Source organism: Aythya ferina, assembly GCF_964211825.1.
Source record: "Aythya ferina genome assembly, chromosome: 6".
Classification (NCBI taxonomy): Eukaryota; Metazoa; Chordata; class Aves; order Anseriformes; family Anatidae; genus Aythya; species Aythya ferina.
Window position 1 is genome coordinate 34119925 of NC_140303.1, and position 23689 is coordinate 34143613.

General features: G+C 40.6%; 1 protein-coding gene across 7 annotated transcripts in view; it reads left to right on the plus strand.

The window, feature by feature from the left end:
- CFAP221 (cilia and flagella associated protein 221) overlaps positions 1–23689 on the plus strand; it is a 39087-nt gene continuing 15398 nt past the window's right edge. For 2 of the 7 annotated variants that reach the window (XR_014694538.1, XR_014694539.1), the window contains exons 1-24: positions 1–348; positions 2333–2517; positions 2835–2935; positions 4434–4520; positions 4627–4722; positions 5194–5294; positions 6348–6451; positions 7991–8150; positions 8678–8795; positions 8878–8989; positions 9205–9310; positions 9878–9965; positions 11685–11774; positions 13142–13237; positions 14484–14574; positions 15483–15610; positions 16054–16134; positions 17098–17205; positions 17350–17526; positions 18993–19151; positions 19589–19683; positions 20196–20285; positions 20484–20600; positions 22760–23177. Coding sequence is in view for 5 of the 7 variants with exons in the window: in XM_084524375.1 (XP_084380501.1) it covers positions 2379–2517; positions 2835–2935; positions 4434–4520; positions 4627–4722; positions 5194–5294; positions 6348–6451; positions 7991–8150; positions 8678–8795; positions 8878–8989; positions 9205–9310; positions 9878–9965; positions 11685–11774; positions 13142–13237; positions 14484–14574; positions 15483–15610; positions 16054–16134; positions 17098–17205; positions 17350–17526; positions 18993–19151; positions 19589–19683; positions 20196–20285; positions 20484–20600; positions 22760–22883 (2568 nt within the window). In the remaining 2 variants the exon portion in view is untranslated. Of the gene's footprint in view, positions 349–1461; positions 1566–2142; positions 2161–2332; positions 2518–2834; positions 2936–3489; positions 3721–3760; positions 3895–4433; positions 4521–4626; positions 4723–5193; positions 5295–5680; positions 5754–6347; positions 6452–7990; positions 8151–8677; positions 8796–8877; positions 8990–9204; positions 9311–9877; positions 9966–11684; positions 11775–13141; positions 13238–14483; positions 14575–15482; positions 15611–16053; positions 16135–17097; positions 17206–17349; positions 17527–18992; positions 19152–19588; positions 19684–20195; positions 20286–20483; positions 20601–22759; positions 23236–23689 lie in introns of those variants that run through there. The other 5 variants (XM_084524375.1, XM_084524376.1, XM_084524377.1 and 2 more) reach the window with 5 other exon arrangements.

Consider the following 23689-nt stretch of genomic DNA (forward strand, 5'->3'; position numbering starts at 1 on the left):
CAAACTCCAGCCTCCCTGAGGCGGCCCCTGCGCCGCCATATTGCGGAGCCCAGCGCCCAGCCCGCCGTGCAGCGCCGCCAGGACGCGGCCACTGCCTCTGCTGGGGGGGGTCCCTGGGCCACAGCGGGCGGTGGGATGCCCTCGTACCCCTCTTCATCCCGCTGAGATTCATCCTCTCCTTACTGCATCATATAAAGCACGCAGCCTCCCTCTAGGGGATTTTCTTCTCCGGAACGGTTGCGTCTGGTGGCTGCGGGTCTCATCGTCTCCCCCCGGGGAGGCGGGAGTGGTGCGGCCCGCTTGGGCTGCCTGTTGCCGGGCAACCGTGGCGGCCCCAGCGGCGCTGAGGTGAGCGGGGCCGGCTTGAGGGGGCCGTGGGGCCAGCGGGGGCCAGCAGGGGCTAACAGGGGCTGATTTGGGGCCAGCAGAGATCTTGTGGTGATGATTTTGCACATTTTAGTCTGGAGAAGGGGAGACCTTATTACTCTCTACAACTACCTGAAAGGAAGGTCTGGGGAGTTGGGGATTGGCCTCTTCTCACAGATAACTAGTGATAGGACTGGAGGGAATGGCCTCGAGTTGCACTGGGGAGGTTTAGCTTGGAAATGAGGAGACATTTCTTTTCAGAAAGAACAGTCAGGCACTGGAAGGGGTTGCCCAGGGAGCTGTTGGCATCACCATCCTGAGCTGTGCACCCACTTTCCCGTTTGTGAAGAGCAAATACAAAATGAAGCATCTCGAGGGATGAAAAACCAAGCGTGGCTGCCTTTGAGCTCAATACTTTTGCCAAAAGTATCTTGTCTTTTTCTCCACGCAGTGCATAGGAGAGCCAAGGGCCATGTGCTGAATTTAGGAAGATAATTTTGTGCGGATGGATAGTGTCTGGTGTCCTGATTGTGCAATATTTGCTCTTGTCATTAGAAAAGTTTATGTTCTGATAACTGTGCTTACTTAACACCAGATCTATAATGCCTTTGGCCTTCTGGGTTTACAGTTATCTTCACTAAACAAATAACCCAACTGATGCTATCTAAACAAAAGATTGAAATGCCAATTTTCTTATCCCTCATATTAATATTTAAAAGTTAAAAAAGAATCTGGAAGTTAATAACCCAAACACTCGGGAGATGTTGGGAGAACATCTCTGCAGAAATCAGTTTGGATTGTGGGATTATCAGAAGAGTCTTCTCTTCTTGTCTATGCTGGGGGACATGAAGGAGGAGAGAGATGTCCTGAAAGCCAAACATCCCCAGTAACCCCTGGAATAGTTGAAGATGCCCTAAGTGCTAGGGCTTTTTCACGTGAGTGAGGTTTCCTGGAATCACCCCGTCCTGCAGATGTGTTAGTGCGCTGTCTCTGCAGCAGACCCCTTGGGGTTTGCTGTAGAAAGCTGGGGTGAGCCACGTTTCATTGGGCCCAGCTTATCTGCTCACACATGTCCTGCCCTGTTGGGGTGCCAGGCCTGTGCTGCTAACGGCACAGCTGAAGATCACTGTCTGCAGGGATGGGGTATGGCATCTGAAAATCCTGTGGAAGGGTCTTAAGCAATTGCGCACATCAGTGAGGTAAATAACAAGCAGATGTCTAGCGTTGGGAGCACACTTGTGCAAAATGGGCTGTGTTACATGAAGACTTCTGGTCACAAGCTTGACCTGGGTTGAGGTGGTGGAGTTCTGGTGTATGCCATTCCTTCCACAGCTTGCCTCTTTCCTGGTTCAGCCATGCCCTCTCCAGCAGTGGGATGGATACCGTAGCTATCAGCTTTCTTTGGAAGTTATTGCTGGCTGAAACTATTACCTTGTGTACTGGCTTGACTTCTGGAGCTCTGTGGATGTGCCCACACCTGACCATGAGACCCATGCATCCTGGCTGAGTGTGGATTCCCCGGGGTTCAGTGGCCACGTAACATCAGCAGTAGCACAGAACGTGGCGTCCTGAGGAACTGGCTGTTGGCTCTGTTCCACAGTGGACCTAGAGTGGATAATATCAGTAGGAATAATGATGCCAGTCTGCCTGATGACTTGACACTTGGCTCTGTTAAGTGATCGGAAGTTTACTTTCTATTTTTGTCCTCCTTGAGGCATGTTTGGCACTTAGCTCTTTGGTACTTATGCCTGCCAGTTACAGTCCAGAGTGTGAGACAGTAAATCCATTGTTCAGGTAGGGGGAAGAATTTTAACTGGTCTTGGGATTTGGTTTATTCTGTAATCTACTTTGGGAGGGAACAACAAAAACTCTCTCTCCTAAATGGTTTTAAGCAGTTTTAGCCAACAGATGTTAGCAGTGTAAGGGAAGGCACTTCTGTCATTATGTTGTTTTTATTTGACCCCAGGTGCTGATGAATTTTAGTAGCCTTCAGACTCCATTTGTGTCCTAACATGGATGTGATTGAATCAGCCTCCACGGAAAACACGATTGCTGAGAAACCCCTCAAGAAGATACCCAGCGTCCTTCTGGACAGCCTAGTGGAGGAACCTAAAAGAAGACGTGCTGTCCCCCATCACTTGCTGGAATCAAGTACGTTTGTGCTCTCTGACTGTTCCTAAATGACTGACCCTAAAGTTTTGTGGTGGCTTGTGGAAGCCATGAAGAGAGAGATGCCAAGAGATAAAGTGGTGAAAGGATCGTGGATCTGCTTGGGTCATAGATGCCACCTTAACTCTCCACTTAAGAGTCATGCCTGCCTAACAAGAGCCCTGTTTCCTTTTTTTACAATCTCTCTGTAATACATTAGGTGCTACATCAACATACTTGCTAAATGTGAATAACACTCATCGTGTATGTTTCACCTGCTCTCCTTCCTAATCTCCCTGTCTCACCATCTTTCTTCGTAGAGATTTATTCAGAACGTTACAGGAGCAATGTTGTACAGGCCAAGCCTGCTGTGCTACACTACGGAGGGTATGAAGTTGGAAAACATCACCAACAGACGCTGGTAAGTGTCAGGGCAGGGATCCTCTTGGGGCTTGTAAAAGGATAACAGAAGCCAAGTAGACTGCTTGTGGTCATGAGGCCATTTACTCTGTGAGTGCTGTAAAGAGCAGCACTTAAAATCAGTGTCCCTGTGGTAACAAAACAGACAAGTGCCATGCTGTTCACATCGCTGCCCTTTACGGTCTCTTTTGTCTTTCTTTTTCCTGTGTCTGTGAGCAGTGTAAGAGTGATGTGTGACTTGCAAGTCACAGATGAAGGACTCATGCTTTAACTCCATGAGGGACTGTTATCAAAGTGTACTTGCCCCATTTCTGTGGCTGTAACTGGGTTCCCTGCTGCAAGAACTTTGACAGCACCTCTGGCCTTCCAGGAGCAACATAACCTAAGGAAAGAAAGTCAGGACATGGGTTTGGTTTCCTTGGCTAGTGAATAGTCTGAGTACCTCCTTGTTGATGTGGTGTTTTGAGGAAGAAGTTGGGTGATGGATGGACAAGGTCCACCAGGTGTAATGAAAATAAATTAGGATCACCTCCTTTGACCTGCTGGCAACACTTTGCCTAATGCATCCCAGGTGCTGTTGCTGGCCCACCCAAGGGCAGAAGCACCCTGGTCCTTCAGCTGTATGTCCCCCCTTTGCTCCTTCTTTACCCCAGTTTTTCTTGCTGAGCAGAATGCCACATGGTATGAAATATCCCATTGGTCAGTCTGAATCAGCTGTCCTCACTCTGTCCCCTCCCAGCTTCTTGGGCACCTCCTCACAATTATCTGAAAGGAGGCTGCAGCAAGGTGCATGTCGGTCTCTGTTCTCAGGTGACAAGAGATAGGACTTGAGGAAATGGCCTCAAGTTGTGCCGGGGAAGTTTAGATTAGATTTTTAGGAAGAATTTTTTCCCAGAGAGGCTGGTCAGGCATTGGAAGGGGTTGCCCCGGCTAAAGGTAGAGTTGACTTTGTAGTGTTAGGTGAGTGATTGGACATGATGATCTTAAAGGTCTTCTCCAACCTAAATGATTCCATGATGCGGGAGACTTGGCAGGGTGGACGGTCACAGTCCAAAGGCTTGTGACTTTGTGATCTAGAACAAAACCTTATATTAAATCATTTCTGTTGTTTCAGACCCCTGCAAAAGAGAAGTCAATAGATTGTTGCAAAGGAACAAAAAAAATGCTTTTTTGCTTTTTTTGTTCCTAAGCAAAGCAGCATGAGAATTTGATTCAACAGTAGCATCTTCTTTAGTAATTAGTCTCGCTGATTTCAGGGGGTTTCATGTAAAAAAATAAGATGCATTGCTTTCTAACTAAGGACTTGTGACTTGGTTCCAAAGCATAAAAACGCAGGATGCAAGGTTTAAATAGTTTTCTTTTTAAATTCAGAGCATACTCAGAATTTTTTCCACTGAAGTCAAAATGATTACTTCCACGTTTAATACACCTTCTTGGCTATGTGTTTCCAATTGTCATCTTATATTGTAACGTGTTTTTGGTTTTCTTTTGTTCTGCAGAAGCTGATAAATATTTCCAGTGATGTAATAAACCTTCACATTATACCACCCCAGACAAAGTATTTTCAGATCAAATACAACAAAACTGTAAGTGTCAGAAAGCCTTCACACTGCTGTTTGCATGCAGCACTGTTTCTGTGTGCACACAGGCAGCTTTTACATGTCTTCTATTTTATTTTGTGTCATTTTCTAGCATCGGCTTGTCCCTGGCTTGTCATACATTGTTACCGTTGATTTCTGTCCTGATGAGTGGCGGTATTACTATGACTGCATCCGAATTCATTGTCAGGTGAGTATTGTAAGAAAATATTCTTAAATTTGTAATGGAATGGAACAACTGTTAGGACATGACGATAACGATAAAGTAAAGGCACAGTTAATCACCTACAGCCCCATGTTTTCTCCTATTAAGCCTGGATTTGAGTATTTGGGTTTAAGCATCTATTTTTATTCTCCGTAATATCCCAGAGCTGTGGGTAGACTAATTTTTTTTTTTTTTTTTCTGTTATACTTTGCTGATATATCAATCTTCGTGCCACACTGATGTAATGTCTTGGAGGTGCTCTACGTAGCTACTGAAAGTATGGAAAGACAGATGAATACTACAAGCAAGCAGAATGTCAATGCCATAAGGAGCCACAAGGATGATATTGGATGCATCTCATGCCCACTTACTGACCAACCACTACAAAAGCTTTTACTTTGCATAACATTTATTCATTACAATAAATAAATATTTACCCTCTTCTTTTTTCTGCAGGGAGAGGATACATTGCTTGTTCCTGTGCATGCTTACCCTGCTGTGAATGTTGTGGAATTTCCATCATTTATAAGTATGTCTGATGTATCAGTTGGTCAGAGGTGAGTTAAAGACGTACATTTGCCCGTTTTTGTGTACATGCATAAAACCTGAAAATCTCATTTTCCTCTATTTGTACATCATAAAGTCCTGGTAACTTTAAGGAAGTCAGCTACCATCTGGACTGCAAAACAGTTCCAGACACACCTTCACAGGAAAATGGGTGCTGTACAAACTAAACATATACATAGATGGGAAAGGGTTTCAGCTGGTCTAAATTGGTGCTGATTCACTTCACTTATATGGTGAAGAAATATGGCTGTATGCTAGCTTGCTGTTTGTAATCTGTCCACTCCCAAGTACTATGTCTTTTTAGCATCAGTAAATCCAAAGTGATATTTTTTGTTCCATTTTTTAGCAATTGTGAAAGTGTACAATATTTTCTCAGAAAACAAAAGATTAAGCAGAGTAGAGAACACCATTTTAAACGATGAGAGAAGTTTCCAAGGCAGCTTGAAAAGGTGTGTGCTGAGTACCATCACACAACCAGTGTGAGACACAAAAGGCTTTTATGAAAATCAGGCTGTAGTGTGATGACTTCTGTGGTGGATAAAGTCCAGTCATTCTGATGTGCTGGAGTATTCAACGCTTTTGAAGAGTGCACAGAGTCTTCTTTCATCCTCTTCCACAAGGAGAGCTGTGGGATGAGGTGGATTTCTGGTTCTGTACTTATGGTGCTCTGGTTTTGGATTGTTTGTGCTTACTAGATACTGAAGTTTACAAGAATGTAAGTATACGCATAAATAACTTCTGAAAAGGAAATTTGATTTTTTTTTTCTGTAATCAGATTTTGTAGGGGTTGGAGAAAGTAAGTCAAGACATAAAATACCCAGCAGTCATATCAAGATGTAGGTCTCATTTCCCTATTGAGTGAAAGGTCTGAAGTATTCTGCTGCTTTGGAGCAATGGGAAATGACTATTTTCACATTAATACATAAGCCATCTCTCTGGGACAGATATATTCAGGGCATGTTGTATCTAATACAATTTTCCAGCCTGTAATTGGTGATTGCCTGTAGTTTCATTATTTTTTTTCTTTGTTTCTCCCTTTTCAGTAAGGAGTATGTCATCCCACTGCAGTGCAGCTGCCCAATAGATTTTGAATTCCACATTGATTTTATTCAGTCTCACAGAGCCTTCGCTGTCCAGCCAACATCTGGTAAATTGCATTTATTTAACATTCTAGATGATAAATCTGTATTTATTGAGTGTACTTACTCGTGACAGTGCGCTCAGTGCTGTACAAAAGTGTGTGTAGAAAGATAAAGACTTTGCCTCAGAGTGCTTCTAGGTAAACACAAGCTGACAAATCTTATTTATATGCAGTCTCGTGGCAAATAGCCCTCCGTGACTGGTGGGTTTCTCCTCTCAATGTCCATCTGTAGATCTCTGCAAAATATGGGATTTCCCAAGCAGTCCTTCCAGTCTTTGCTCTCTGCTGGTGCAGCCTTTGGAAAGGAGAGAGGCAGTAAGGTATAGCCCAGCATTCACCCCTTTATCACACCTTTCCCCAAGGGCTACCTGGCTCCTGTCTCATTAATGAGTTACAGCAGTGGATATTAGATTCTGTCTAGACTTCTGTGTACAGGCTTTACAAGAGACAGGGACTTTTGGCTACACGATAAGCTATTTTCATGCCTAATGCTGTTGAGGGCTCTGTCTTGAGACAGGCAACTATTTGCAGGTCAGTTGCTATCATTGTGATATTTGCCAGGTGCCAGCAGAAGCATGTCAGAGCCCAGCTGTGCTGACAAAAATGTGTAGGTGAGTGAGACCTGGCTGTGCAATTCACTTAAGCACTCTGGTCAATTCCACACAGATACATAAAGATTTAAATAAGTAAAAACCTTCATAAATCTGTCACTGGCATTTGTGACACTGGAATTTGAATTTTGGTTACTTACACATTGTAATAAAAGTTGCTATTATTCTTCTATATAGAATGACATGAATTTGGCCTGACATGTCAAACTTCCCTTAAGAATTGTTCCCCTTCTTCTGTAATAAAGGTAAAAATGGTTTAGGTTGGACTTTCAGAAAAGGTGGGGTCCTACTTCCCCAGATGAGTTGTTGTTTTTTTTGTTTTTTTTTTTTCCCCCAGAACAAACTCTTCAATTTTGTTACTACCTGTGCAGAAAAGCCAAGGAGTATCAGGACCTGTATCCTGGGATTGCACTGATTTTTAGGGACATGAAGGGAATTTATATAATTTTCGTATGATTTTCAGGGACATTTAGGGATTATTATTTGATAAAACCATGAAATAGGTAATAAGGAAATAAGACCAAGTAGAAACAACTAATGCACCAAGTCCAGGCAATTTCCCAAACTTGGGAGAATGCAGAGAAATATGTCTATAATGCTTTGTTTGAGAGAGCAGGATGTGCCAGAGAATTGAGACCAGCAGATGTAAGTGAAGGACTATTGCATAAAAAAAACAGTTGTTTTCACAACAGTACGAAATATTCTTACTGTCAAATCTTTCCTATTGCGAAATATCTCCCACTATTTGGTAACTTTTCATTCTGGAAAGACACTTTGAAACCTGATTTTTTTTTTTTTTTTTTTTTTTTTGAGGCTTACTGCCATCCATTCAAACAGTAATATTGTTTAAAAAATGCAGTCCAGAATCCATTTCAGCATGCTTAAGTGGGCTCACGTTAGATGGATTCTTACTGTTTCTCTTCTCTAATCACAGGAATCATTCCAGGCAATGGGAAAGTGGAAGTAACTGTGAAATATTCCCCACTTGAGTATGGAACAGCACAAATGAAAATGCAGTTGTGGATTTCACAGTTCCGCTCAAAGCCCTATGTATGTGTATTCACAGGAACATCAACACCCCATTTGGGTCTAATGTATGTGTGGCTGACTGATCTTTGGATATTTTTGTCCAGTTCTAAAAAGTACATGTGTAATAGGATTTTATGCAATTTTGCTGTAATCATTTTAAGCATTTGTATCTATGGTGACATAAAATGCACTAATGTCATTCAAGTGTTAATACACGTACCTGCTCTCTTACATCTTCTGTTCAGAGTGCACGTCTTCTGTATGACCTAACACTGTCACTGTACCAAAATAAAAATAATGATACTAAATATTCTTAAAGAGATACTGAACATCCTCAGTTTGTCTGATCTACCTTATTCTTATTGTTAAGGCCTTGCCAGATACATTTTTTTGAGCACTAAGGTCTTTTGGGCTGTACCTATTTTTTGTGAACTAAGAAGTTTGCAAGTTTAGAAAGTTTGGTTCCACTCTTAAAATTGTGAAAAGAATTTCTGATCTTCTTTTATATCTAGAAGAGATATATATACTTGTGCTACAATTATATACAATTTACAGAGTACTTAAAAGAACAATCTTTCCTTCTGACATCTAGAAATGAACAATTTGAAAAACAACAAAGTCGTCCACAGAGAAAAGCAGTGTCTGCGGGAAAGTCAGTGCAGTGGAGAAAACACCAGTTCAGCCAGCCACGATCCCAGCCTATTCAAAAGGTAAGGGTGTGACGAGAGAATAATCACAAGTACTTTTCTGGGCTGAAAATCTTTTTCACTTCTGTTTCTTCCTATCTCTTAGGAAATTGAATACCAGAACCTCAGATTCCCCACAGATCTGTCAAATCCGTATGCTGTAGCCACTGTTTTGAATCAGGAACCAGGCAAAATGAAGATTAGGAACTTGAAAGAAGGTAACGTAATTAAGCAGTGTAAACACAATCTTATCAATATTTGTAGGTTTCTCTTGAGAAACTCAACTTCAGAATTGCTGATGTAACACAGTCGTGGTTTCTGTAAGAAATTCACCTTAGCTTTACAGATTGAGTTTAGTTATCACTGTGGGTCTTATTTCCCAATTAAAAATGGGAATGATACGGTATGATATGTCTTTCTGATATTCTTGCAGTCCTTTGCCAAGGCGATGCAGAGATAAAAACAAGACAGATGAAGGAAGCCATATTTGAAAATAAAGTCAAACAAAATATTCAGGAAGAGGAAGCAAATCATCTGAAGTGAGTGTTAATTAACCATATTAAAGACATGGAGTTTTGCTTAGCTGAGGCCTCTGTGAATGATGTATGCAAATTTACTGGTGCATAAAGCTGCTATTTCATTTCCTGATGGGCATGTCCTGATCTTAACTTTTACAGTTAAGATACTTTTGTTTTGCTTTCACTTTTTTTCCATTCTGCCTGAGAGCAATGTGAGTGTACCCAGTGAGGTTATTGATTGTATGATACTTGCATTTAGAAAGAAACCTGCTGAAAACTTTGTTCATCCAACCACATGCATTCCATCCCACCTAAAGGTAAAGGGAGTTTTTGTCACAGTTGTCAATAAATCAAGGCTAAAATGTATAATGGAATGAACAGAATTGCATTTAAACATCAAATGGTGTAAAGCAGAGCACATAATGTGTAAGCATACTGTGGTTTCACTTGCATTTGTCTGAACTGCTCTTATGCTGAATATTATGGGCTCCTAGACACCTTAGTAAGAGGAGAATCAGTCTATCAACCTCTAAATATAACAAATTGTATATTAAGTAAAGCATTTTCTTGCCTCTACTGTAAATACAGGCAAGTTCATAAAGGCAAAGATCCAGTCTCTGTGGAATTTAAAAAAGAGGTTATTGAAAACCGGCAAAGGGAAGAGGAGTGGTACAAGGTAAGCCTTTGCTCATTTTTTTCTATAAATTTAAAGTCAAACTTATACTTTTATTTTACATGCAGTGCACTAGAGGACTGTATGAAGCTCTTTATGTCTTCAGTTTTTCTTAATGCATTGATATAAACCTGTACTAGCTGTACTTGTTTCTACAGTTACATCTTTGTTTCTACAGTTATATATTTATTATTTCTCTGCATCACTTTTTTGAAGTGGTTTTATCTGGGAGGTAGACAGAAAGCTAAGTTATTAATGGAAATGTAAACAGATACCTGTTACAATAGGTATTGCTCAACCTGGTAGATTTCCACCTAGCTACACAGTGCAGCATTGCAGCAATCCTGTCAACATTGTGCCTGCATCCAATGTTCTGTTTATTCTGTACCTCTCAAACAGCTCACAATCAAAGGGCTAAACCCAGTCAGTCCTCTCCTGCAGAGCCACGGGGAGATAATTCAGCAGGTTCTTCTACTGTCACCCTCACTCTTTTTGGCTTCCTCCAGTCACCCCAGACTGCAGGTGGTCTTTTGTAGAGGTGAGAGCTGCAATAGGCAGTGGCATAAAATATCTACCCCATGTGGCACTGCCTTCAAAGATAGGATGGGCTTCTCCCTCTTATCCTGCCTCCTGGATATTCAAGTAGATTTTGACATCCTACTGACTTCTAAGGCATTGTTTATGGGAGTCACGTTATTTATAAATAGGTCAAGGCTTAAGTTATACACTAAATTAAGCATGAATTAATTAAACCATTATTTTTGATAGTAAGGGAGGAAATAAGTAACAAAAACAATGATCTAAAATGTGAGATTGGTGTATCATTGAATTAGATGCATATTCACCTTGTCTAGAAATATTTACCTAGTTACCTGTTGGCCACCTTTTGTCTGTGGAGGTTTTGGGGTGATTTCACAGTTGTCCCCATGACTTTCTGGCAGAGGTGTACCTTTGCTTGTGCTGTCCTTGTTGCTTGTTCACCTTGGGTGCCTTTAAGCCTCACAAAGTATTTATTATTCCTCCATCGCTTGTTCAACTGGCCACTGCGTTATACAGCCTGGCACTGGGTGTCCTGGAGACCTTTAATTGGTCTGTCTTTCATTGTCTTAACCAAAACTTCAGTCCATCAAAATCATGTGAATTTCACTCCCCATAATAAAGTCAAGGTTAAAGACATAGTTGTACCCTGGGAATGAAACAATAGGTAAGGAGGAGTGTGGTGGAAGAAGCACTGGTATTCATACAGTATGCCCGAATGCTTTGAGAGAGTCTCAGAAAAGTGAAGTGAAAGCAGTAGTGAACTGTTGCAGACATGAACAGATCAAAGAGCAGGCATCACTGGAAACCATGATGGAGAAGACGTTCACAAAATATAGGAAAACTGCAGGAAACTTTTGTAATGCTGTTACCTGCATAGAGCTGTTCAGGTGCTGACTTATGTGGTTGGTTTTGTAATCTCTTACTGGTTCTGCCTATGCAAAGCAATCTGTGTTTCATTAGGGCAGGGATCAGATTGAAACTCAGACCTAAAAGAACACTATTTTACTTTGTGACTTCCTAAAGGGTTGCAATAATCACTCCCTAGAAGGGGGTGAAGTCTGTTTTGTAACATACCTCCAGAATAGGTACATTGTAAGTGAATTTCTGCTAATCATAAATAAGGAAAAAAAAATCACTGAATGCTTTGAACTAATGAGATTGTTCTTCCTGGTGACAAATTAGATTCAAAGAGGAGAACCTATCATAGAAAAGGAGTTTCAAAGGAACAAAGTGGAAACTTCTTCCAGACGTGTTATCCGGACTGTTGAGCAGGTTTGTTTATATGTTATCACCCACTAAGCTAACAACCAACCATAACTATTTGTCACTGAATGTTTTTCCTCCTAATGTGGCCATTTCTGTATCAGTGTCATACTTCTTGTTTTACTACACTAGGACCAGCAATGAGCTGCATGCACAACTCATGCTCTGATGTTCTGACCTTCTAATATGAAAGACAAGTGGAAATGTACAGGCCTAACCTGAGATTCATATTGCTTGTTCCTGAAAGCTCTCTCAGGAGCAGCTTTGTCATGCCTAAATGTTATATTAAGTAAATCACAAGGCTTGCAAACTTTACCTTGCAGGTCTGATTGACAGGAACCTTTCTGGTAATTAGGGTTTTTGTCTTTCTGTGTGGTGTGAGGTAATTCCCAGGATCCATTTCCTAGGATTATTGGAAGCTTTGTTTAATAAATAGTCTGCTACTGAAGGAACATTGGCTGTTAGCAACACAAAGGATCCTTGCTGCTTTCTTCTTGAACATCATAGCTGTGGTAGTTGGTCTTTTCCTGTACTTTTGTGCCCGTTTGAAGTGTTGAATATCGTATGGTGAGTGTGGCATGGGGCTGTGTGGAGCTGGTTCTGAGGACCTTCCTAACCTACGTTTTAGTTGAGCAGCTGCCCTCCTGTGAAGATTGGTACCATGGTGCCGCTGGAGTCCCTTCTAGTGCTACATTTTTCTATCACATCAGTTTAAAACTGGAGAGATCAATGCAGCAAGAAAGATTTACTTGAGTTCAAAGAGCATTCAGACAATTCAAGTCATTAAATATAGGGACATCGCCCCCCTCTCAAGTATGTCCAAAGCCAGAGATCATTAGATGTTGGGAGTTTATTCTGGGGAATAATCACAGCAAGTTTACCCTGGTCTTTCACCCTGCTGTAGGTCTATGCTGTCAGCTGTTATTGGAGAGAGGATACTGAATTTTCTGAGTCTCTGGTTTGAGCCCTTACAGTTATTCCAACTTCACATCTGTGCAAGCTGAAGTGTGCGCTCAGCAGAGACCTGGTCCATTCTCCCCACTGACTGCCCACATATTGGACTTCTGCCATAGTATGTGGCTGCCATTTACTTATGGATGCAGACCATGCAACATTACCTCTCCATTTCCCATATTGCATCTGCAGATTTTTGGTGATTACCTCCCATTAAGCCCTACAGAGAAGACTTCTGTTTAAATGCCAGTAGGGTGACATGGACATGGAATGAAATAATTCAACTTCAACATTTTTACTTGATTTAATTTTAGTGTTGGGAAATAACTCAGGGATTCTGACCAAGGAATTGCTTGGGCTGGAGAAAATTCCACCATTGACTAGTTTTAAAAGTGGTACCTCTTTTTTTTAATACCATGCAGCATCCAAATGTCCATCCCACATTCAACTTGCTCCGTAACGACCCCTGGGACAACAGAAACAGGATGTTGAGGAAATTCCAACAAGCAGCATACAAGGTAATGTGAACAACTAGAATGCAGTGTGATGGTATGTCACCTTGGAAACAGCACAAAAGAACATGCAAACTAGCACGTAACAGTCTTCACAGCTAGCCAGGGATTTGACAGTTTGATAAATGTGTCCCTGCTTCACCAGGAATTAAGGATCTGGAGTAAATTTATTTAAACAATCAATACTAAGCAAATGTAGAAGAATTTAGTGTTTTTTTAATGCACAAAATACTTCTGAATGAAAAGATTTCAAAATGCATATAGAATATGATGTTCAATTTTGGGACCCTAGTACAAGAAAGATGAGGGGAACACGGGAAACAATGGACACAAATTCCAGTAAGAGAGCTATAGTCTGTGTGTAAGGAAAGCCTTTTTCACTATGAGGACAATCGTTGGAGTAGATTGCCCAGAGTTTGTGCAGTCTACATCCCTTAATGCTTTCGAGACCAGACTGAATAAAGCCCTGAGCAACCTGGTCTGATCTCACAGCTGACCTTGCCTGGAGCAGGAGATTGAACTGGAGGTCTCCTAAGATCCTTCTCAGCCTGGAAGTTAAAGACTAAATCTATAAAATCACTTGTTCCATTGAGTTTAAGTATTAACTTGCATTTCTACTGTTCATCTCTAAGTAAATATAAATGCAGTAAGCAATACATAACCTTCCTTCTTTCCCAGTGCCCACTTCAGGTATTCTTCTCAAATCTATTCTTTACCACAGCCCCCAGTATAGGCTCCATACAAATGCTTTGAGATGAAATGTGTATTGCACAAATAAGGTGGCGGCTAAATGCTTCCTTCTGGTATTTGAACCTAGGACTCCTCATTATTACCCTGCGATAAATAGCATTAGGCAGATCTCACAGTGAGTGTTACTACGTATTCTCTTTCACAGAGCCATAAGTATTCATATGGCCATGGTCAGCTGACTGTTTACCTATTGTTAAATCTGTATATGCCAGTAGACACAGCTGAAGGATTAAGATCTAGTGAAAAAGTCTAATTAAACTGTAAGGCTAAACAAACGGCTGATCTGTTTTCTATGTGTAGTGTCACCGGAGTTGAAATCCATTCAAAATCTTTCCTTCCCGATTTTATCCCTTCTGAACAGAAAACTATAGCAAAATTCCTGAAATAGAAGTCTGAGTGAGATTTGTAGAATAAATACTGTTGTATGTCTATTTCTATGACTCTAAATGTTAGAATGTTAAACTTACTATTAAACTTTAAAAATTTAAAATCATTCATTCAGATTGTGATTCAAAGTCGACTAAATCGTTTACTGCATCTGTTCCGTGGGCTAACAAGAGAAGCCAGAGTAGTGGAGGAAGGCTCTGCATCTGGTAAGGAGCAGAAGAACAAGTTGATAGTCTGGCAATGAATTATTGATAATTCAGGTTGTACTGTGGCTTGTCAGGTGCGTGCCTATATATGATAGTTACATAAAGAAAGAGTCCCTACAAAGGAGTCTACAAGCAAAAAAGAAGTGTGACAAAGGTGGACATGGCTGTAGTCAAAATACATCTATTTTTCAGACATTATCTACCATATTTTAAAAATGTGATTCTCTTCTTAGGAGCCTTGCAACTTAGTGACTTAATCATAGGGCAGCTACTTACAGGGCTGAGAAACAACAAGGAAAGGGCAGGTGGGATTATATGAGAAACAGACGAGTAGGTAATCAGATCAGATGGAACCCAAGCAGTTAGATAAAGTGTGAAAAAGGCAAGATATCTGAATTCAGTGAAATGAGACAGAAAGAACTGTGAGATACACAGCCAAGTGGCCAGTACTGGGTTGAGTGTCCCTCCTCATTTTCTCACACAAGTGCTTTCAAGCAACCACTTTTCTTTATGTTGTAATGTCAGTTCTGGCCTGGAAAAGTCACTTGTTCTTTAACAATTATGGAACATAACTAGCCTTGGATGTGTGTCACAGTTGGCTATCCTACAGACAGAAGAGGATTCGTGTTTCTTATTTCACACCACCTCATACACATGCAGTTTGACAACTTTCCATATCAGGCCTTCTGCCTGTGTAAGTGGGCGCTCTTTATTTCCCAGTATGCTGTCTTGTAGATGGGGTAGCTTAAAAAATTTAGACAACAGTACCTTACTTTCCATATTAAAATGAACTGACACATCCTGTGTAAGGAAGATGTTAAATATGTTTTGTGTCTTGATTCTATTTTTTGAAGCAGTGAATTAAGTTACATTACAAAATCTTAGTGTTTGCTTTCCATTCTTGACAGGAAACAGGTGTTTCAGCAAAACAGAGAAGAGTGAAGAACATAAGGGCATTTCTTCCAGCATATCTGAAGATCGCATATTACCTTTTGAATTCCCCTTCTACAGTTCCCTTGAACTGTGCCGTGATTTGGTAGGTATAGTAATTAAAATGGTGGCCAACAGTAAAGATAAAATGTTGTTGAAGGCATTGGCCCCAGAACCCATATTGGTTTTTTTGTACTTTACAATGTGACCGGTGTTCTGGAGTTCCAACAAATTAATTCAGGACTTCAGGTTTATTGAGAGTGCTGCTAAGCACTTAAAAAGCAGTTAAAAGTTTGCATTCTCTTGATTACGTTCTAAAATTATGTGTAATACATTAATGACCAAAGTTAGTTAAAATCCATGATTTTGCACAGGAAAATAAATAAAAAAGTGACTGAAATGCTAAAGTCCTAGAAAAGACTGGAAAAATATTAAAATGTTTGCATAATTATTTCCATATCTTTTCAAGTAGCCGTACTGATGGATTGCTGCCAATGCAAAACAAAATGCCCACCATATTACTGGGTTTTAAATAGTGTATTCTTTCAGGAACCTGATGCTCTTGGCCTCGTTCCTATCAAACCTGTAGATGTGAAAATCAGACACGTTATTCCCTTCTATGACTTGAAGGTGAGTCAGTACAGCTCCCTCAGCTATATCATGTTTCTTTCCACAGTCCAGTTAAACATTTTGTGCCTTATTCAGTGGCCCCAGTGTGCAGCCCACTAGAAATGTTGTTTTAATAAGGCTGTGTGATTAGCGTGCTTTTATTAAAAACAAATCTCACCGGTTTCTGTAAGTAGCAAGCCTGTAGTCAGCAGTTCTCCTCTCTTCAGACACAGATGAATTGTCTCAGCTGCAAATATTATGTCTCAAGCAACAAGATGCATCTATGAATGAGGATACTGCAAGCCCTGTGTGACACACAGCTTTTCCTTTGATTTTAGAGAGCAAAAATACCATCAATTGTTAGTGTCCTTTTTAGAAAGTAATTTGAATTTTCTTTGTATTTGGGGTCTAGTTTTGTATGCTCACTTCCTGCATTCCTACTTAGGAAATGGAAACATCTCCTTGAAATACATAGTGCTATTTTTTCAACTTATATGTACAGATCTTTTTCTTCTCCTGACCTCTGAAGACATTCCTCTCAAATTTTTGAATAGCAAAAGATCACATTCAGCACTCGATCAAAGCAAAAATATTTCCTCAGGTTCAAATCAATGCAGGTTTTGGCTCAATTATTTTCTCTTCCTTTTTTTTTTTTTTTCACGTGGTATAACAATCTTTTTGTTAGTGTCTTTGCTTCATCTGCCAGTGTTAATTTTAATACTTAATAAAACCTTTCTCAACCCCATTAAGTTTAGTATACTTGATTTAAAAAACAAAAACAACCTTTTAAATCCATGATCTTTCACAGAACAGCAAGAATGAACTTTCTTTATACACTCATTCAGCTTGTCCTTGTAAACTTCTCAAAGTTTTGATCATATACTACATTCCAGAATAGCAATCAAAGTATCCTTTACCAATGAGATGTGATATGTCTGTGATTATTGTCATCTCCTGCAGTGTGTCTTTTTCCTTTGCACGTAGGTTCCTCAGCATTTCAGGATTATGGGTTATCAGCCATTTTGTACACACCATGCAGCCACAAGTTACAAACCTCGAAAACTTTGCCGGCCGCTGAGGCAGGGAGCCCAGGTAACAAGTAATCTCAAATACAAACTCCCTTTGCTGAAGTCACTCCCACCCCTACATTTCTGCAATTATTTGATTAATTCTTTCCCAACACTTTATAACAAAAGGATTGCTACACTCTGAAAACCTTTGTCTGTGTTTTTCAAGGATGAGTTGGTTCAAGTAGTTCCTTCTCCTGAGGGGCAACTTAACCTGGTCTCCCACAGGATGGATTTTGACAAACCACCCCCAGAAGAAGTGGCAGAAAGAAATGTCAGCCTCCTAAACCTGGTTCCTCCCCAAGCTTTAGTCTACCCTACAGAGAGCAACCCACTTCGCATTTTTGTAAGTAGAAGTCAGCTTGAACAAAGAACCTAAGAAAGGAAGGGAAAAGACGTTTATTGGTGGGCAGTTCTGTTACTCAGATTGGTATACAAAACTATCTTCCAGAGCGTGAATAATCCTTCAAGTTGCAAGCCTTGGTAGGTAGGAGCCACAGAGCTCATCCCACGGAGAGGGACTCTGTTCCACTTTAAGGTGGAATTTGGATCAGTTTAGCAGAGGGATGATAAGGCAAAGTTGCCAGTGATGGCAGAGAACTGGAGTCTTCCCTTTCAGTCCCATGCTCCACAAATTCTCACTGATTCCAGGATTTCCTGAAACACCTTGGGGACCCTCCCTTCTTGATTTGTTTCCCTGGTTGCATGGTAGGAAAAAAAAAAAAGCCACAGACTTGGCATCTCAGTCCTTCTATAACCTCATGCTCTTACCCAGGTAAGTAGGACAGGTACAGTCTTCTTCAGCTGAAGAACTGTGCTTCTGCCTAATCCTTAAGTCAAGTGAGGAAAGTGAAGTCAAGCTCTTTGCTCACATTGCATCCTGCTGGCTTAGAGTTTCTAGTAGTTCTCATTACATCCCAAGCCTCATTTCCTAGTTACTAGGCACAGGGATTCAAAAAATCACAACCAGGTGCATTGGAAGACTTTCAGTTATTTAATTTTCATGTAGATTGTGCTACTTGGCACCAACTATAGAAGGTATTTCCCACACAGTGCAGCACAGCCTGGGGGTCCATTGGTGACTCTGAGCCCGCAGAGACAGCTTTTAGCTCAATGAAGTGCTGTGTGTGGGCACAGGCAGTGTCTCCATGCCAGCATGGCACAGGGCCTGAGTTGGGTGGCTCAGTCTTTCAGCATGAGTTAGCTGAAATGGCCCAGAGCCCAGTGTGCCACGCTGGTGGTCTTGGCACAACGTACACAATATAGACTTGTCCCCACTGCACGGGGCTAGGACTCTGGTGGATTTACTGATGAGATCCTCTGTGCATCTCTTTCATCCCTCTGTCGTGTCAGTGTAAGAGGCAGGCACAGCCTGATTCCATGCTACACAGCACTAAACTGAAGGCAGAAGCAAATGCTAGCACAGTGAAATAGATGATAAAATGATAAAAATAAATGATTAAATGCTCACAAACTTCTGCAACAGCAAGGCCAGTTCACTTTCTTGGTTTCTGAACTGTTCAGAGAAACAGCATTGGATTTTGGAGGGATCAGGCAAAAGTTTTTTTCTTCTATACTTGCAAACAACACCTAAATTCCAGCATTTTGGACAGCAGAGAACATGGATAAGCCCAGCAGATTATGGGGCTGCAACGTGGGGAGAGTCAGGAGACGAAGGGTTACGCTGAACAAAAGAGTCATTATGAGACAAATGTATGAGTTTGGGGAGAATGTTAACTGTAAGGCCTGAATTTTCATCAATTCTTTGTGGTGCTCAGAATGATTTTCTAAAATAATCTCTTTTGTTTTTAGAACCCCACTCCAGGATTATTTCCAGTTTTACCTCCTTTAGCTTATTCTGAAACAAATATTGAATATCATCTCTGTCCTCTTCCAAAATACACCTTTACCAAGGAATGCCCCAAAGGATCCAGTATTCCAGTCACACAAAAGAAATTTCTGCATCACAAGGTATGGCCTTTTGGGTTTATTGTATGAGTACCTGCCTTGGGTGTGTTCTTGCTGAGAGTTTGCTCCAAGGATTTATGAGGGAAAATGAAGAGTCATCCTAGATAGAAACACTTTCAAATAAAAATTATGTAGGCACCTAAATAACCAGTACGTGGGTCAGAATAACCTGTTATTAAGCTTTGTCTGTATCTTTTTTTTTTTTTTTTTTTTTTTTTTTTTTTTTTTTTGATCTCTGAAGTATTTCTCTGCTCTTTCCATTTTAACAGTCTGTTGTATTTTCATGACCTTGCAGTGGAGGAAGCATCATTTAAACATGGAGAACTGCAGCTCTCCAGATTCAATTCTTAACCAAGAAATCAGATGCTCTGTCCTGCAAGTTTCTCTCCCCACTGCATTATGTGTTAGATGTCTGAAAGTTGTAGCACTTATAATTTCAGGAAGTGATCTGTGGAGTGATGGAGTGGAGAGAATTCTTACCAGTGGTGTATTCCATCTTTTCAAACACTCCCACGTTGGCAAATACAATATGTAGGTAAGAAATTGAATAGACAGTGCCTCTAACCTGTGCATCTTTCTGCTGTCTTTAACTACATGACCAATAATTAGTCCTACAGGTAATTCTGGGCATATGGGTGGAATTATTTACTTCTCACCAATCCAAAATCACTCTCCTTGGAGGGTGAGTTAAGAACAATATTGCTAGAGGAAATACCTAGTCCTGGAAAGGAAGTTTTACTGTAGACTTCTAGTGACATCTGCCCTGAATGCATTTTGCTTCAGTGCCAGAAGACTCTGGGAGGTACAAACTCTGTCCAGCAGACGTATGAATAGCGAAATGTTTAATATGTGGACACCTGCACCAGTGGTAGCCAGCATCTCTCAGGCTCGTGTTCCTCCATACCACAGTAGTTTCCAATCTTTTTTCACGGAATATTTAAAATTACATGATCTTCTCTGTAACAATAGCTACTAGTGTGAAGCTTCATAATGTAACTATTGACTGCAGTTACTCCCTGCCCATTTTAAATTCCATTTCCATCACAGGGATCCTTACAGTTCAGATATGCTTCCAAGAGATGCACCACCAGTGCTGTATGACTTGCCTGAAAGAGACAGAGAGAACATAATTGACCAGTAAGTTTCTTCTCTTTTGTGTTCAGTGTGATTTGATTAAATCTTAAATGCTTGTATGGATGTGTCTGAACATCTGAGAGATTCTCCAAGGCAAGAGCACAAAGTTGCGCTTGCATAAGATATATTTCTAGGTTTGTTGACTTAAAAAATAATTTTAAAAGGATAAAACCTGATCGTTCTTAATCTTACTGATTTTAGTGAGACAGATGAAACTGAGTTCAAAGTGATTCTTACTCCAGAAATGTTGAGAGCTGAATTTCCACAAATTGGGCAAGCGTTCACAGAAGGCAAAATGAAATCATTAAAAGAAGAAAGGTAAGTGTAATATGAAATTAGGGGAGAGGAATGGGAAGGAATCTGAAGAGAAGCATCTCCTTCAGAATTATGTAGAAAGTCATATGGAGATGCTCCAGGGGCTCCATCATTGCATCAGATGCAGATCTGGCACTTCAAGCAAAGCAGAAGTCTCATGTATTATATTTTGTGCTGCAGATATGATCTCTGGATTGGACTTAAAACAGCTGTGAATGTTAGCCTGGATGTCTCTGACTTCAGTTTTATCGGTATCATCTCGCATCGGAGGCAGTCCCCTTGCCTTCAGAGCTATTCAACATTCTGGGACCAGTGGCTTTCCAGTGACCCTTTTGGTTAGATTTTTAGTGATGCTGGTAGTGCTGAATAAAATCAGCATTGGCTGGTGATTACCACCATGGTTTTAGAAGAGCGTGCAAGGCTGCCCAGCAGTTCTGTGGGGCTGGAAGTAGAAGTACGTGCTCTGTGTGAAGCTTGGAGGTACGTGATGTCACAGGAAGGATGCAGGGAGGTATCAGCTGGTAGGTGGAACGCTGAAGACAATGGACTTGAGCAGTAGGCAATATGGGTGACATAAGTGATTGCAGAAGAACACAGGAGAACGCGCTGAGTTCTAACCCAGTGTTTTCCCAGATATCTCGTGTGGCTTTGAACACATGAATTAACCTTTCTGTTCAACAGTTGCCATCTCTTTAAAGTGATAATGATGATGATTAGACACCTAGCTAGTCAGGTTGTGTATAATAGCCTGAAATTCTCAGAGCCACCAAGAGACTTGTAGTCTTTTTATTTAATTTTAGAGGGAAATGACTGATGTTCAAATTTTCTGCAACTCTGTCATTCATTAAACTTTAAAACAGTGCTGAGTATTATGAGGTCTCTGACAAAACATTGATTGCGGTATTGTGATTATTACAGCATTGATTGAAAATAATTTGCTGTACAAACTTGTGTCTGACTCAGCATTGCTCTTGTAATTTTATGACACCCTGCTTGTCAAAATGTGAGGATTTGGAGTAGCTCATGTAACTAAAGTCACTTTTCTCCACAGTCGTACAGTGTTGGATGGTGCTTTTTCTAGGTAAATAGCTTTATAACCATAAGTTTAATTCTTTTGATTTTTTCTTCAAAGTTGAAAATATTTTTCTATATTAAACACTTGTAGGTATCTATATTTCAAGCGTTCATTGCAGTTTGTTTTACCTAACTCCAAATCATCTCCTTTAGTTGATGTTCTTAGTAACTCCAGTTATGGAGCATATGTTACATCTAATAGGACATATGTGCACCACCTCATGTGCTTTCTGGTGTCATTGTTACTGTTTTCTACTAGCATGATTACACCTCTGTGTATGTAAATAGTGTCCATGTTCTACTTTTAGAAAACAAAGTTATGGTCTGATAGCAAAAATAAAAGAATTTGTAAGAAAAGTGCAATTCTGCTTAAGGATGGGACTTTGGAAATAGCTCAAAGGTTAAAATAAACTCCAGCCTAATAAAAGTTGGCTGTACTGGTGTCTGAGAATGGCCACTAGAGAACAGAAGGTGGCCCTGGGAAGGGACAGATGGGATATTTATATGGAATCAGCCTCCAAGCCCTGATTCCTAATAGGACTGAGGACATGAGGAAGAAGAAAATCTTTTAGCAGGTTTGGGTTGGTCTACTTTCAGTTTCTGCTGCTAACTAAATTTGTTGAAAGCTTCACTATTTGTTTGGCCTTTTAAAGTGAGAAACAAAAATCTGTTAGCAAACAGTGAAGTCCAAATCCTTTCTTCTGTCACTGAAGGTTCTTCTTTTTTACTGTTTAATTGGATGACATCTTACTGCTCCTCCACAGCAGTTTCTGCATTTTATCCTTGACAAATCAGTTTTTCACGTGGATTCTCTTATTCTAGCCATTACAGCATATGTTTCTTCACAGATAAAATGTAGAAACTCAGCCTAGTATGTGTTTACCTATCAGACAGTTAACTTTCCTAAATGACCAAGCCAAAAGTGAATGTTCTTTTCAGTTTCACTTGCTTTCCAGTTCTGCATAAATAATGGAATATCTTCTGTGGTCACTATAAAAGAGAAATTGTGTCTCTTCCTTTGTTTTTGTCAGCACTAAGTAGCTTCCCTGGCTATTTTAAGTACAAATGATCTTTTAAACTTCTTGCAGAGACACACAACACCATCCAGATGAGCATTTTCAACCTCAAAACAACAGGCTCAGAGAGAAGGTTCAAAAACACGTGGAGAAGATGAGGATGAAAGCACATAATAAAACCCTTATTCTGGATTAAGAATAATTTTATAAAGGTCGTGGTTTGGTACTGCTTATCCTGTTAACGAATGAGGCCTCTTGTATCACAGCTACTGCGTGTACTGTGTGCTACACTGCGTGTTCAGTGAGGTCACCTGCTTCTTATGCAAAGAGAAGAGAGCCACCAGCAATGTCACCTCTGTCAAGGACTCTGCGAGTGCCCATTACCCGAAACACAGTCATTGCTCCAATGAGAATCCTCAGCCATGTGCCTGCTACCTTTGTGCTGGTGTGAAAGATCAGAAAACCCCAGTACTACTTTGTAAATAGTTTGGTAATTAATTTACAGTCCATCACTTTCAAATAAAAAGTGAGAAGTCCCGATGACCAAATTCTTCAGCTTTTTTTTGGTTGGTTGGTGTTTTCTTTTTTGTTGTTGTTGTTTTGCTTTGTTTGTTTGTTGTGGCTTGTCCTTGAATTTTTGCAGGTAAGTCATTACATTTCAGTCTTGACTGTAAATCATACAATTGAAATCTTTAATGAAAGGGAGGACCTGAACACTGTTTCTGTCCACAAAGATAATGTCCAAGCAGGTTTAATTATCTGTTAGGTGTTTAATTCAATGCACATGTTTCTTGGGAACTGGGGCATGGATTGGGGTGATGAACTCCAGGGCCTCATGAGAGACCTGTGATGCTCAGGATATATTCTTTAGGAAAGCGGATTTCTCAGCACGTCACCTTTCAACTTAGATGTGTCCTACTTTCTTGTGGGCAAGCTGGACATCAGACTTAGACTAAAAAGCTGAAGGAAATAGAAAATGGCAAAGAAGGGTGAAAATAAAGG